Source organism: Geotrypetes seraphini, chromosome 16 (assembly GCF_902459505.1).
Source record: "Geotrypetes seraphini chromosome 16, aGeoSer1.1, whole genome shotgun sequence".
Taxonomy (NCBI): Eukaryota; Metazoa; Chordata; class Amphibia; order Gymnophiona; family Dermophiidae; genus Geotrypetes; species Geotrypetes seraphini.
Genome location: NC_047099.1, coordinates 45,262,483 through 45,277,186, shown reverse-complemented (window position 1 = coordinate 45,277,186; position 14,704 = coordinate 45,262,483). Strand labels below are relative to the sequence as shown.

Below are 14,704 nucleotides of genomic sequence, written 5' to 3'. Positions count from 1 at the left end.
TGAGCTCTTTGGGGAGGGCAGGATATAATAAGAAATAAGAACTTAGCTATGAGTGCTTTGGTTTGGAAAAGTTTTTCTGCGTTTTGGAAATTACGGGCAATTAGATCATATTTTAATGTGACCTCATTTAGGTTATTGGTACAGTCTTTGTTCGTAAGTATTTTGGATTATTCTCATATTGTTCATTAGGCAGGTTACCATGAAAGTCTCTATAGATTATGAATTATATAAAACACCAGTGGCATGGTAAAAGGGGGGTGCAGTCTGCCCCAGCCACGGTCTTCCTAAGGGTATGGCACCCCCCTTGCCTTCCCCCATACCCTTTTTACTTCCCCAGTGTGAGGTTGCCCATGTCGGCATCGGTGCTCTTGGGCCCGCACATAGGAAATGACATCAAAGGGCGCGCCGACACAGACATGAGCATGCACGTCAGATAAGTTAAAAAGGGAAAGGGAAGAGGGCGCCGCTCACCCTTATAAGCGTTTTATCAAATTACACCACTGCAAAATGCTGCTGTTCGATTCATTTTCAGCTTCAAAGAAGAGAGATCATATAATACCTTATTACAGGGCGTTACAGTGGCTTCCTGTCGATGCCAGCACTTTTTAAGTTTGGGTGTATATGTTACAAAGTCTTACAATGTCTTCTTCCCATCTATTTAGTGGAGAAATGTCCATTTGCCAATCATAGTTGCATATTGAGTACCACGGCATTTTTTGCTTTTCCAACTGTTAGTGGTTGCGCATTTGTCATATTTTTTCAGCATTTATTATCCAGCTGGAATGTTGAATTAGTCATTTATTGGCTGGCTCCACTTCTTATTTGCATTTTAGGAAATTGTTGAAAGCTAATTTGTTTAAGAAATTTTTGGAAGACTGATATATATGTCACTGTGTTTATACAATCCTCTTTGTTAAACCGCACAGAACTGCAAGGTCCCCTCTCTCCTTGCAAGGTCCCCTCCCCTCCCCCGTACCTTCCTCCTCCTTCTCTTGCTTTCCACTGGGGACCTCAACCCCAATCCTAGTCCTCCCAACCAACTCCCACCCTACACCCCAGATCCGGCCAATTGCTAGTAACACATTCAGGAACTTTCAGGCTGTTGACCCCAGAGCCCTCCACTGCTGTCTCATCCCTCTCCTCAACTACTATATCACAAAATACTATCGATGAAGCTGTCCTCTCTTATAATACCATTCTCCCCTCTGCTTTAGATACCCTTACTTCTCCAATCTCATACACTGTAAGGCATGCCAAACCCCAACCCTGGCTCACCCCCCACATCTGCTACCTGTGCTCAAGTGCTCATTACGCTGAATGTCTCTGGCTTAAATCCCATGCACATGCCAACTTCATACACTTCAAATTCATACAGACATCATTCCAGCCTGCCCTCTCGCTGGGCAAACAAGAATACTATATCCACTTAACTGCTTTGTTTAGCTCCCTTCCTCACCGTCTCTTTACCACACTAAACTCCCTACTCAAAGCACCCTCACTGCCTATCCCCCCTTCAATTTATCCCCAGACAATGGCAGAGTTCTTCTATGATAAAATTCAGAAGATTCACCTTGAGCTCTCAACCAGGTGCTTCCCCATCCCCTCTCTCCATCTCCATCTGCCCTTTCTACTAACCTCCCCTCAACACCTGCCACCCTCTCCTCTTTTTCTAAGATAACTGAGGAGGAAAACCACACATCTTCTCTCATCCTCCAAACTCACTACTTGCTCCTCCGATCCGATTTCCATTCACCTACTTGGTGCTATCTCGTCCTCTATCATCCCTCCTATCTGTTACACCTTGAACCTATCGCTCTCTCCTGCAACTGTCCCTGATGCCTTCAAACATGCCGTTGTCACACCCCTCCTCAAGAAACTATCAGTGAACCCCACATGTCCTTCCAACTACCGCCCCTTTTCCCTCCTCCCCTTCTTATCAAAGTTACTTGAAAGTGGGATACAGATAGAGGTAGAGATGGGATATAGAGAGAGTATAGATAGAGACCAAGGGGGATTTAAGGGTTCAGACAAAGATCACCGTACAGGTCATGGGCCTGATGGGCCGCTGCAGGTGCGGACTGCTGGGTGCAATGGACCTCTGGTCTGACCCAGTAGAGGCAACTTCTTATGTTCTTATCACCGTTGCCTGGACTTCTTCCCATCCCATGCTATTCTGGATCTGCTTCACTCAGGCTTTCGCCCGCTGCATTCCACGGAAACTGCCCTTACTAAAGATTCCATTGATCCAAAGGCCTCTACTCCAGCCTCATCCTTCTCGGTCTGTCTGCTGCCTTTGATACTGTTAGTCATCGCCTACTCCTTGATACGCTGTCCTTGTTGTGATTCCAGGGTTCTGCCCTCTCCTGGTTTTCTTTCTATCTCTCCCATCACATCTTCAGAGTATGCAACGGTGGTTCCTCCACAGCCCCGCTATCGATTGGTGTTTTTCAAGGCTCTACCCTGGGACCCCTCCTTTTCTCAATCTACATTTGCTTACTTGGAGCACTGATCTCAAGTTTCAAGTTTTATTTATATTTGATTAATCGCTTAATTAAAATTATTTCTAAGCGAATTACAATGTATGAGTAAACATGATATTAAAATAGTAAATAACATAAAATAATATAAAATTAACAATTTATACAGTAAATAAAAACAATATGATACTAAATAGGAAATAACATATGAAATATTATAAAATTATAAAATTGAGAAATTTACTTAACAAATATATAGTAGACTAATAAGTTTATAAGTAATGTAAAAGATATTTACATGTAAGAGGAGCTCATATGTAATTCAGAAGTTAAACATTAAACATTAAAGGCATCCTTGAATAAAAAACATTTTAAATTCTTTTTAAAGTCGCTTAAATTATTTACTTCTCTTAACTGTAAGGGCAAAGAATTCCAAAGTTGCGGCGCTGATACAGAGAACATATCTTGACGGCGGGTTCCAATAATTTTTAAAGAGGGAATCGTTAGAAGTTTATGGTTATTTGAACGTAGTGAACGTGAGGTATTATATGGAATAAGTAGTTTATTTATAAATTGGGGTTCATTAGTGCTGAGGGTTTTGAATGTTAATAATAGAATTTTGTAAGTAATCCGATGATTTATGGGGAGCCAGTGTGATTTAATCAGAAAGGGAGTGACATGATCATATTTTTTTCCTTTGTAAATAAGCTTAACGGCAGTGTTTTGTATAATTTGTAGACGTTTCTTTTCTTTATGTGTAATATTTAACAGTAGAGAGTTGCAGTAATCGAGTTTAGAGATGATCAATGAATGAAGTAGGATATTTAGCGATTTCGGTTCTAAATATTTTGAGATTGATCGGATTAAACGGAGTCTGTAAAAGCATGATTTAACAGTATTATTTAAATGATCATGGTAGGAAAAATTATTGTCAATAGTGATACCAAGTATTTTTAAAGATGATACAATCTCAATAGACATATTGTTAAGAGTAAAGGGAACATGCAGATTGATTCCTTGTTTCCAAGTAAACAATATAGCCTTAGTCTTTTGTACATTTAGGGCTAACATGTGTGTAGTAAGCCATTGTTGGACTTTTTCTAATTTTGAATTAATTTGTTGAATTTCTTCTTTATTTTCAGGATCTATAGGGTGAATAATTTGTATGTCATCAGCATAACTAATCGTAGTAAATCCTATAGATTGGCATAACGTTAGTAAAGGAGATAAGAAAATATTGAACAGTAGTGGCGATAAAATGGATCCTTGTGGGATACCATAATTAAGAGAGTATGGTTTAGAATTAGAGTTGTTGAAAGTCACTGTCGAAGAATGATTGGATAAGAATGATTTAAACCAGTCAAATATTTGATCACAAATTCCAAGTGGATCGATTTTTCACTACGTTAAAAATTACAAAGACTAGGGGACACTCGATAAAGTTACAGGGAAATGCTTTTAAAACCAATAGGAGGAAATCTTTTTTAATTCAAGAGAATAGTTAATCTCTGGAACGCGTTGCCAGAGGATGTGGTAAGAGCAGATAACGTAGCTGGTTTTAAGAAAGGTTTGGACAAATTCCTGGAGGAAAAGTCCATAGTCTGTTGTTAAGACATGTGGGAAGCCACTACTTGCCCTGGATCGGTAGCATGGAATGTTGCTACTCCTTGGGTTTTGGCCAGGTCCTAGTGAGAACGGGCTACTGGGCTTGATGAACCATTGGTCTGACCCAGTAGGGCTATTCTTATGTTCTTAACATGCTAAACTTCTGAAATTTGATGAAATTAGCAGCAATCTCAATTGTTTTGGCTGTTTGTCGGATGAGCATCTGTGAAAATGATGAGAACCTTTCCCTGCTGCAGTCTCATTTGCATGTTCACCTCCGTTCATTCAGTTGCTTTGCACTTTTTGTCACTTTCAAGTGAAGGATTTCTTTCACTGATGTTTGGGGAAAGTCCAAGTTCTTGTGCAATTTCAGGCTGATCTTCCTGACTTAACACAAAATCATGAAGACGATCAATGTTGGCTCTACCAGTTTCAGCCTCTTTCAGAAGCTAATTTACTCCTCCCCCTTGTCCAGTTCTTTGTCAAAATTTCAGCAAAGACAAAAGAATTGTTGCAAAACCTTGATACATTTATCTTTTTTTAATAAGCACCATTTTCACAGTTAGGATTAAAAGTGACATCACGTTAATGTTACTTTTGCATGATTGAAAAAGTAAGTAAGAAGCAAACAATTTTATGCAAAGTGTTGCTTGACTTTTATTTTGGTGGAAAATACCCACCTTTGCTTAAACTACTGTTCAACAGCAAAGTTAGACCACGACATTGACACTTGCAGGAATATTGAGAGTAACTCACACACACATACGTCTGGGATACTCAAGGTATACCACGGATATCAAAACAGATATGGCCATTTCATTCACAGGTGTGTCTAGCACTCGCCTCACGTGTGCATGGGGCTCTGTATCTCATGTAAATTGTACAGTGGGATGTCACACAATCATCAGATAATCTCTTCACTCCATAAACTCCTCCTCTTTCTTCCCCCTGCCCCACCCTACACGTAGAGAGACACATGTTGCTTTGTGGTTTAAGTGTGGCAGTTGCAGAAGCAGAAGAGGAAGGAGCTTCATTTCTTCACACAGAGAGAGAGAGAGAGAAAGACAGACAGACAGGCGTACTGCACAGATCCCATCTCCAGAATCGCCTGTCTATGACTGAAATGGAGCTGTGGAAACAATGTGCTCACTGGTTAATCCAGTGCCGAGTTCTGCCCCCGACTCACCGGGTGACATGGAGTACGGCTCAAGTGTGTGATCTGGCCCAGGCCTTGCGTGATGGGGTGCTGCTCTGTCAGCTCCTGAATAATCTTTTACCCCATGCTGTCAACCTGAAAGAGATTAACCTCCGTCCACAGATGTCGCAGGTGAGACTTGGTCCTGTACTTCTCCATGATCACTGGCAGGTGTCGGGAAGAAATTAAAAAAGCGTAGCATTTCGGAGGCTTCAGACATTGCTCTACGCCTTCTCATGGCCTCTTACATTTCCTGTTTGCATTAGCTTTGTCAGAGTTGGTCTATCAATTTTATAGTGAGATAGAAAAGTGGCAAAAACTTTAGATTTGAGCAAAGATGAAGAATCTGAGTAAAAGGGAGAGAATGTGAGTTTGTCAAGGAAAGATATCTATGAGTGAGGGTTTGTGTAGGGAATGTCATCTATGTGGAGTGTATGGATGGGGGGAGTAGAGAGATCTGAGGGAATATCACCTATGAGGAGTATGAAAGTGGGGATAGGGAATTAGAGATCTATGAGGGAATGTAATCTGAGTGGTGGGATGGGGGAGATATCTGAGGGAATGTCACCTATGAGTGGTAGGTGGGGGAGATATCTGATTGGAATATCACCTATGATGAGCATGAAGGTGGGGATGGGGAATTAGAGATCTATGCTGGAATGTAATCTGAGTGGTGGGATGGGGAGATATCAGGGAATGTCACCTATGAATGGTGGGTTGGGGGAGATATCTGAGGGAATGTCACCTATGAGTGGTGGGTGGGGGAGATATCTGATTGGAATATTACCTAAGAGGAGTATGAAGGTGGGGAGGGGGGAGTAATGATCTGTGATGGAATGTAATTGAGTGGTGGGTTGGGGGAGATATCTGAGGGAATGGCATGAAGGTGGGGAGGGGGGGTAGAGATCTGTGAGGGAATATCGCCTATGAGGAGTGTGAAGGTGGGGAGGGGGGAGTAGAGATCTGTGAGGGAATGTCATCTATGATTGTTGGGTGGGGAGAGATATATGAGGGAACGTCATCTATGAGGAGTGAGGGGGTGCATCTAGCATTGTATGTATATGTGTATGAGAAAATGTTGGGGGGTATGTATGTAGGATGTGTGATTGGCCTAATATTTATGTGTGTACCTTTAGGTGTGTATATACAGCTCAGTATGGAATATAATTGAGAGGTGTGTTTTGGGGAGGGAAGTGTCAATGAAAGAAGTGTTTGGCGTAGTTTGTTTGCGAGAGGACCATGTGAGACTGGAAGATTGAGCGTCAAAATGACAGATGACGTTTAATGAGAGTAAGTTCAAAGTGATGCATGTAGGAAAGAGGAACCTGAGTTATAGATAGGTGATGCTGGATTCTGTGTTAGGAGTCACTGCCCAGGAAAAGGATCTAGATGTCATTGTTGAGGATACGTTGAAACCCTCAGCTCAATGTGCAGCAGCGGCTAAGAAAGCAAATAGAGTGTTAGGAATTATCAGGAAAGGAATGGAAAACAAAGATGAAAATGTTACCATGCCCTTGTACCGCTCTTGCACCTGTGCGCAGTTCTGGTCACCATATCTCAAAAAAGATATAGCGGAATTAAAAAAGGTTCAGATAAGGGCGACAAAAATAATTAAAGGGATGGGAGAGGCTAAAGCATCTTTAGTTAAGAGACGGCTCAGGAGTGATATGAGAGGTCTATAAAATACTGAGTGGAGTGGAAAGGGTAGATGTTCGCTTGTTCACTCTTTCCAAAAATACTAGGACTAGAGGGCATTCAATGAAGCTACTAAGTAGTAGATTTAAAACAAACCATAGAAAATATTTCTTCACACAACATATAATGGGCAGACTGGATGGACCGTTCAGGTCTTTATCTGCCATCATTTACTATGTTACTATGTAATTAAACTCTGGAATTCATTGCCGGAGAATGTGGTGGAATCAGTTAGCTTAGTGGGGTTTAAAAAATTTCCGAAAAGTCCCAAGGCCATTCTTGAGATGACTTGGAGAAATCCACTGCTTATTCCTAGGATAAGCAGCATAGGATCTGTTTTGCTACTTGGGCTCTAGTTAGGTACTTGGGACCTGGGTTGGCCACTGTTGGAAACAGGATAGTGGGCTTGATGGACCTTTGGTCTGTCCTAGTACGGCAACTCTTATGTTCTTATGAGAGCCAAGTCTAGGACAGTCAAGCCATTGTGACATCACTGCTGAGGTTGGCTCTTAGGCATTGGGGAATGAGGCATTATGACATCACAATCCCAACTCTGGAATGTTGCTACTCTTTGGGTTTCTGCCAGGTACTTGGGACCTGGGTTGGCCATTGTTGGAAACAGGATACTTAGCTTGATGAACCTTCAGTCTGTCCCAGATTGGAGTTCTTAAGTTTGTATCTGTCTTTGGGAAGAGGGGTGTACTGTATATAATGCAGTAGATGGTGCCAGATAGGCCTGCAGAGTCATCCAGTCTGCTTAAAAAAAATGGCCAGAGCCACACCCTCCACACTGCTAAATACTGGCATTGCAACCAGGTAAGCTGACAGTTTTCCACCATAAGCTGTATTTGATGCAATCGAAGAACACCACACCACACCACATCACACCATCATTCCAATACGAGCGTACTCTAAAGAGTGTTTTCATTCGTATGGCTGCAGCTTCATCACAATATTACTAAGTATCATTTTACTTGTTAATGTCCTCTTCCCCATTTGATACACAACATCCACACTCATAGCATGGGATATAAGACACACACATTTGATCCTGATCTGTCATTGCCATTTTTGGGACACAGACAGTAGAGGTCTGCCCGGCATTGGTCTTACTTCCTAATTACTGGAGCTTCAGTCTAAGCATCATTTGTGCCTGTCGACAGCCATGAGGTCACTTATGTTTTGTTTTGGATCCCCCGCCTCTTTGAGTTCTTGATTTTTATTATATATTTATTTTTCTATAAGGTGTGTTTACTATCCAGATGTGGAGTTTTTCTTACTTTTGACTCTTATACTGTACTTTGTTGTGTGTTTACATTAAGTCATGTGTAGCAAGTGTAAAACTGAGACTCTAACGTCTTTCACTGTTTTTATCTATACCAAGAAGGCATTTCAAGCATCCATCACCCTGTGAAAAAGTATTTCCTGATGTTACATGTAAGTCTACCATTCCACAACCTCAGTTCATATCCTCTAGTTCTACCATTTCCCTGTCTCTGGAAAAGTTTAGTATGTATATTAATTCCTTTCAACTATTTACACATCTGTATCCTGTTTCCCGTCCCTTCTTTCCTCTATAGTTTACATATTCAGGTCTTCCAGTCTCTTTTCATAAATCTTTTGGTGCAAATCCCATATCACTTTCATCACCTTCTGAACTGCTTCAAGACTTTGGATGTCTTTAGCAAAATACAGCCTCTAAAACTGAACACAATGTTCCAAGTGGGCCTTACCAATGACTTGTAAAGGAAGATCAACGCCTCCTTTCTTCTGCTGGTTACACCTGTCTCTGAGTTGCCCAGCATCCTTCTGACTACGCCCACCACCTTCTTATGTTGTTTCACTGCCCCAAGGTTCTTCTCCCAGTCGAAGCACATCAGCCTCTCGCCCCCCATCATGTTCAACTCCTTTAATGTACAGTATATATATTCTCTGGCTCGGTCCAAAATTAACTGCCCACCCTCTTCGCACTGCCCTATGGCGCCACACTGCAGCTTGAGTTCTCAAGCAAAGTTCTAGGCATCATCATCGACTCTTCTCTTTCCTTCAACGACCACCTCAACTCCCTGGTAAAATTATGCTTTTTCAGCCTTCACATGCTGAGGAAAGTGAGATCCTGCTTCCGCCAACAACATTTTTGCTGTCCTTGTTCAATCCATCATCCTTTCCAGGCTAGACTATTGCAATTCCATCTACCTAAGTCTAACTAAAAAAAGTCTTCAAAGACTTCAACTAATTCAGAACACTGCGGCCAAGTTGATCTTTGCAAAACGCAAATTTGACCCCACTTTTGTCCAAACTCCACTGGCTCCCAATAATTTCCACGGTTCATTTTAAATGCGCCTGCCTAGCTTTTAAAATCCTACACGGCATCCTTCCTCTCCTAATCCCACTATCTTGGAACTCTTCGAGTGCTGACAACACCAGGCCCACCCAAAAATTTAAACTATCCTTCCCTTTACTAAAAGGTATCCTCTATGCGGGAAAACTGGGAAAATTTCTCTTCTTCAGAATCACCCCACTACAGAATCAGGTCTCCTTCCAACTATTCCGTAAGCACCTGAAAACTAGGCTTTTCATAAAAATGTAATGCTCTCCTCCCCCTATACTCAACCACCAAACCCAATGTGTTATACCTTCCTCTTTTACGCTCTTGTAAACTTTCCTTTATTAAGCTCTTCTGATTCAATTTAAATTTTTAAATTTTTCTTCTTAGCTATTTCTGGGCAAGAATCCAAAGCTCTACCCGGTACTGTGCTTGGGTTCCAACTGCCGAAATCTCTGTTACAACCTACTCCAGCCCATCTACATCCTCCCAGCCACTGAAGCCCTCTCCAGCCCATCCCCCACCAAAATGCCATACACAGACACAGACTGTGCAAGTCTGACCAGTACTGGCCTTAGTTCAATATTTAATATTATTTTCTGATTCTAGATCCTCTGTGTTCATCCCACGCTTCTTTGAACTCAGTCACAGTTTTACTCTCCACCACCTCTCTCGGGAGCGCATTCCAGGCCTCCACCACCCTCTCTGTAAAGTAGAATTTCCTAACATTGCCTTTAAATCTACTACCCTTCAATCTCAAATTATGTCCTCTGGTTTTACCATTTTCCTTTCTCTGGAAAAGATTTTGTTCTACGTTAATACCCTTCAAGTATTTGAACGTCTGAATCATATCTCCCCTGTCCCTCCTTTCCTCTAGGGTATACATCTTCAATGCTTCTAGTCTCTCCTCATACGTCTTCTGGCGCAAGCCTCCTATCATTTTTGTCGCCCTCCTCTGGACCGCTTCAAGTCTTCTTATGTCCTTCGCCAGATACAGTCTCCAAAACTGAACACAATACTCCAAGTGGGGCCTTACCAATGACCTGTACAGGGGCATCAACACCTTCTTCCTTCTACTGGCTACGCCTCTCTTTATACAGCCCAGCATCCTTTTGACAACAGCCACTGCCTTGTCACACTGTTTTTTTGCCTTTAGATCTTCGGACACTGTCACCCCAAGGTCCCTCTCCCCGTCTGTGCATACACAGACCTCTATGTACAGCCCAGTACTGAGAAGTATTTGACAATGTGGACGTTCACACATGACCTCCTCAGAGACCCTACTTAGAAGATTTCCTATTGAAATCAAAGCTTAAAAAAACACTCTAAATTTGTGCTGGAAAATGTGAAGGAGGGTCTAATCTAATCTAATCCTTAGGTTTGTATACCGCATCATCTCCACGTTCTTAGAGCTTGACGCGGTTTACAGTAGGAGAAATAGGAAGGAACTACAACAGAGGGTTAGAGGTAGAAGTGTGAAGAAAATTTAGAGGACTTGGGATGCCAAGATATAAGAGTTTCCTTGATTCCTAAGTTGGAGGGAGACTTACATTTTGTGAGAAAAGCCAGGTTTTCAGATGTTTGTGGAAAACTTGGAGAGAGCTCAAGTTCCGAAGAGGGGAGGTAAGGTTGTTCCAGAGCTAAGTGATTTTGAAGTGGAGGGAGGTCCTTAGCTTTCCTGTGTCTAATGACGCCCTCAACCTCCCCAGTCTTTGTGCAAAAGAGAGATGGTTCTGTGTGGGTTATAGCATGACAAGTAACACCTACCCTTCATTAGTGAGCTCCTGGAATTTCTCCACTATGCCAAGGTTTTCACTAAGTTAAATCTTAGGGGAGATGAATAGAAAACACATCATGAAATGGGCCTTAGTCTTACTAATGACTTTACAGACCTCCATCTTAACCCCTTTCAGTCATCTCTTTGCCAAACTGAAGGACCTTAATCTCTTCAGCTCTCTTTATAAGGGAACTTTGTATTCCGTTTGATTTCTGTTGCCCTTCTCTGTACTTTTTCCAGTTCCGATATATCTGATATCTGTATCCCTAGGCCAACTTTGTTGACGCTTTTATGTATCCATCCAGTATTAAAAACACAGGCAGATCCTCTATATTTGAATTCCTGTTGCCCAGTCTTGATATTGGTCATTGCTTAAAGTTTTGGAGAGGGTTTTGTATCTCTAGTTGGTGAACTTTATTCTCCGGTTGGGTGTATGGAGTGGAGACATGATTTGTATTCTTTGTGATGCTTTATGGAAAGGATTGGATTGTGTTGATGTAGAATTTTTGTTGCTGTTTTAAATGTTTATTCGGAGTTTGATTCTGTCAGCCATTTTCTTTTATTGGAAAAGTTGCACAGGATGGGATTGGTTTGTCACATTGACGAATAGCCTCATAAGAACATAAGAATTGCTACTGCTGGGTCAGACCAGTGGTCCATCGTACCCAGCAGTCCGCTCCCACGGCGGCCCCTAGGTCAAAGACCAGTGCCGTAACTGAGACCAGCCCTACCTGCGTACGTTCCGGTTCAGCAGGAACTTGTCTAACTTTGTTTTGAATCCCTGGAAGGTGTTTCCCCTATAACAGCCTCCGGAAGAGCATTCGAGTTTAACACCACTCTCTGGGTGAAGAAGAACTTCCTTACATTTGTACAGAATCTATCCCCTTTTAACTTTAGAGAGTGCCCTCTTGTTCTTCCTACCTTGGAGAGGGTGAACAACCTGTCTTTATCTACTAAGTCTATCCCCTTCAGTATCTTGAATATTTTAATCATGTCCTCTCTGTCTCCTCTTTTCAAGGGAGAAGAGGCCCAGTTTCTCTAATCTCTCGCTGTACGGCAACTCCTCCAGAAGATCGGCGTAACATTTGCCACATTCCAGACTTCCGGAATCTTTTCCGATTTGATCGACAGATTGGCTATTAGTTGGTCTACAAAATCCTGAGTGGAGTAGAACGGGTACAAGTAGATCGATTTTTCGCTCCTTCAAAAATTAGAAAGACTAGGGGACACTCGATAAAGTTACAGTTACCAATAAGAGGAAATTTTTTTTTCACTCAGAGAATAGTTAAGCTCTGAAACGTGTTGCCAGAGGATGTGGTAAGAGCGAATAACATAGCTGGTTTTAAGAAAGGTTTGGACAAGTTCCTGGAGGAAAAGTTCATAGTCTGTTATTGAGAAAGACACGGGGGAAACCTCTGCTTGCCCTGGATCGGTAGCATGGAATATTGCTACTTCTTGGGTTTTGGCCAGGTACTAGTGACCTGTATTGGCCACCATGAGAACGGGCTACTGGGCTTGATGGATCATTGGTCTGACCCAGTGACTATTCTTATGTTCTTATGTCCCATGATGTGGTCTGATCACAGAAATTTAATTTCTTTGGCTTATTAAACATTTTTCCCCTTTGAACGTTTTTTTATATTTTCTTAATGTTGATGTGAAATAGTGTAATTTATTTCAAAATGCAAAAAAAATAAAAAAGCTTGCACGATCTCACAGAATATCCTCAGCTACCACTCGGCAAAGGGGATAGGATTTAATACTGTATATTGCCTTTTTGTGGTTACAATCAAAGTGCTTTATGGCACGACCATCAAATAATTGCCACCTATAGAGGCTACTTGCACAATTTTATTGTATATTTGTAGCCAAGGAGATCTTTGTTAAGCCTGTTTCTGTATCAACCCATTCAGCTTCCTCATAGCGAACCCCTAACTCAGCTTCCAGGATGGTATTTTTAAACAATTTCCACTTCTCATTTCTGTAACTGCTTTTAATTTCTATCTAGTTTCCTCATTCTCCCTTAGTCTCGTTGTCTGAACTTGTATGCTACCACAGTATACTCCTCAGAAGTGGAGAGGAAAACGGTGATGGAATTCAAAAAAGCATGGGATAAACATAGAGGATCTCTAATTAGAAAACAAAGAATGGAAATTAAAGAACTAAGGCCGGTACTGGATAGACTTGCATGGTGATGATTTGGTGTAGGATTGGGCTGGGGAGGGCATCAATGGGAACTCCACTAACTTGGAACATGAGGATGTTCCTGGCCAGACTTTGTGGAAGATATCCTGCAAACAGGATGGTTGGATAGGCTGGAGTGAGCTTGGACGGCAACTTCAGCATTTGGAACCTAGGACAATACCAGGTGGACTTTACAGTCTATGACCCAGAAATATCAAAGAAGAGATAAGTTAAATGAATCATGTATTTGTAATGGGTATAGCTAATGGACAGACTGGATGGACCGTTCAGGTCTTTATCTGTTGTCATTTACTATATCTACAACACCCTTGCATGGACACTGGCAGACATCGCTGCTTGGAGATGCACCAAATGCTGCCAGTTACTCTCAGCCTAAAGAATATTTAAGAGTCGCTGTACTAGGACAGACAAGGTCCATCTAGCCCGGCATCCTGTTTCCCACAGTGGCCAACCCAAGTACCTGGCAGAAACCCAAAGAGTAGCAACATTCCAGAGCTGAGATTGTGATGTCATAATGCCTCATTCCACCAATGCCTAAGAGCCAACCTCATCAGTGAGGTCACAATGGCTTCATTATCCTATACTTAAGGGGCTGGAGGAGTGAAACTTCTTCCTTCCTCGTTACCCAAAATTGATTACCAGGAAGTGATGTAATTTTGGGTGACGAGGAAGGAAGAAGTTTCACTCTGTTCCAGCTTTTGAAGACTCTCTGAGGAAGGCAATGGCGAAACGTGTTAGAGCCTGCTGGAGTGAGCCTGCTTCCTAACCACCCATGCAAGCTAAGTTTCAGCACATTTTTACAAACACGCTTTGCTTATATTATATATATATATTTTGACACCAGTTAAGTTTTTGCACAAGTTTTTCACGGATTTCAAGATGCAATGATAGAGCATTGAAACACTTATAGGGGTTTTCCCCAGTTAGTGTTTTTCATCACCTTTATTCAAGGTTCTGAGCACCTCTCTGGTTGAAAGTCTTCTCTTCTATACATAAGGAGTTCTCCTTTATTTTTGTTTATTTGTTTGGTCTTACATAAGAGTTGCCATACTGGAACAGACTGAAAGTCTATCAAGCCCAGTATCCTAACAGTGGTCAATCCAGGTCACAAGTACCTGGCAAGATCCCATGAGAGTAAAACAAATTTGAAGCTGCTTATCTTAGAAATAAAGAGTGTATTTTCACAATTCCATTTTAATAATAGCTTTATGTACTTCTGATTTAGGAAATTATCCAAACCATTTTTTAAACTCTGCTAAGCTGTTTTCCCCACAATATCTGGTGAAGAATTCTAGAGTTTAATTACACATTGAGTGAAGAAATATATTTTCTCTGGTTTGTTTTATAATTACTATTTAGTAGCCTCATTGCATGCCCGCTAGTGCTCGTATTTTGGAAGAGGTAAACAAGAGATTCTCCTCTGC

The 14,704-nt window shown here is 41.6% G+C and overlaps 1 protein-coding gene across 5 annotated transcripts in view; it reads left to right on the top strand.

The window, feature by feature from the left end:
• Positions 1–5,077: 5,077 nt before the first annotated feature.
• VAV1 (vav guanine nucleotide exchange factor 1) overlaps positions 5,078–14,704 on the top strand; it is a 141,390-nt gene continuing 131,763 nt past the window's right edge. For all 5 annotated transcript variants that reach the window (XR_004537287.1, XM_033925316.1, XM_033925317.1 and 2 more), the window contains exon 1: positions 5,078–5,409. Coding sequence is in view for 4 of the 5 variants with exons in the window: in XM_033925316.1 (XP_033781207.1) it covers positions 5,197–5,409 (213 nt within the window). In the remaining variant the exon portion in view is untranslated. The remainder of the gene's footprint in view (positions 5,410–14,704) is intronic.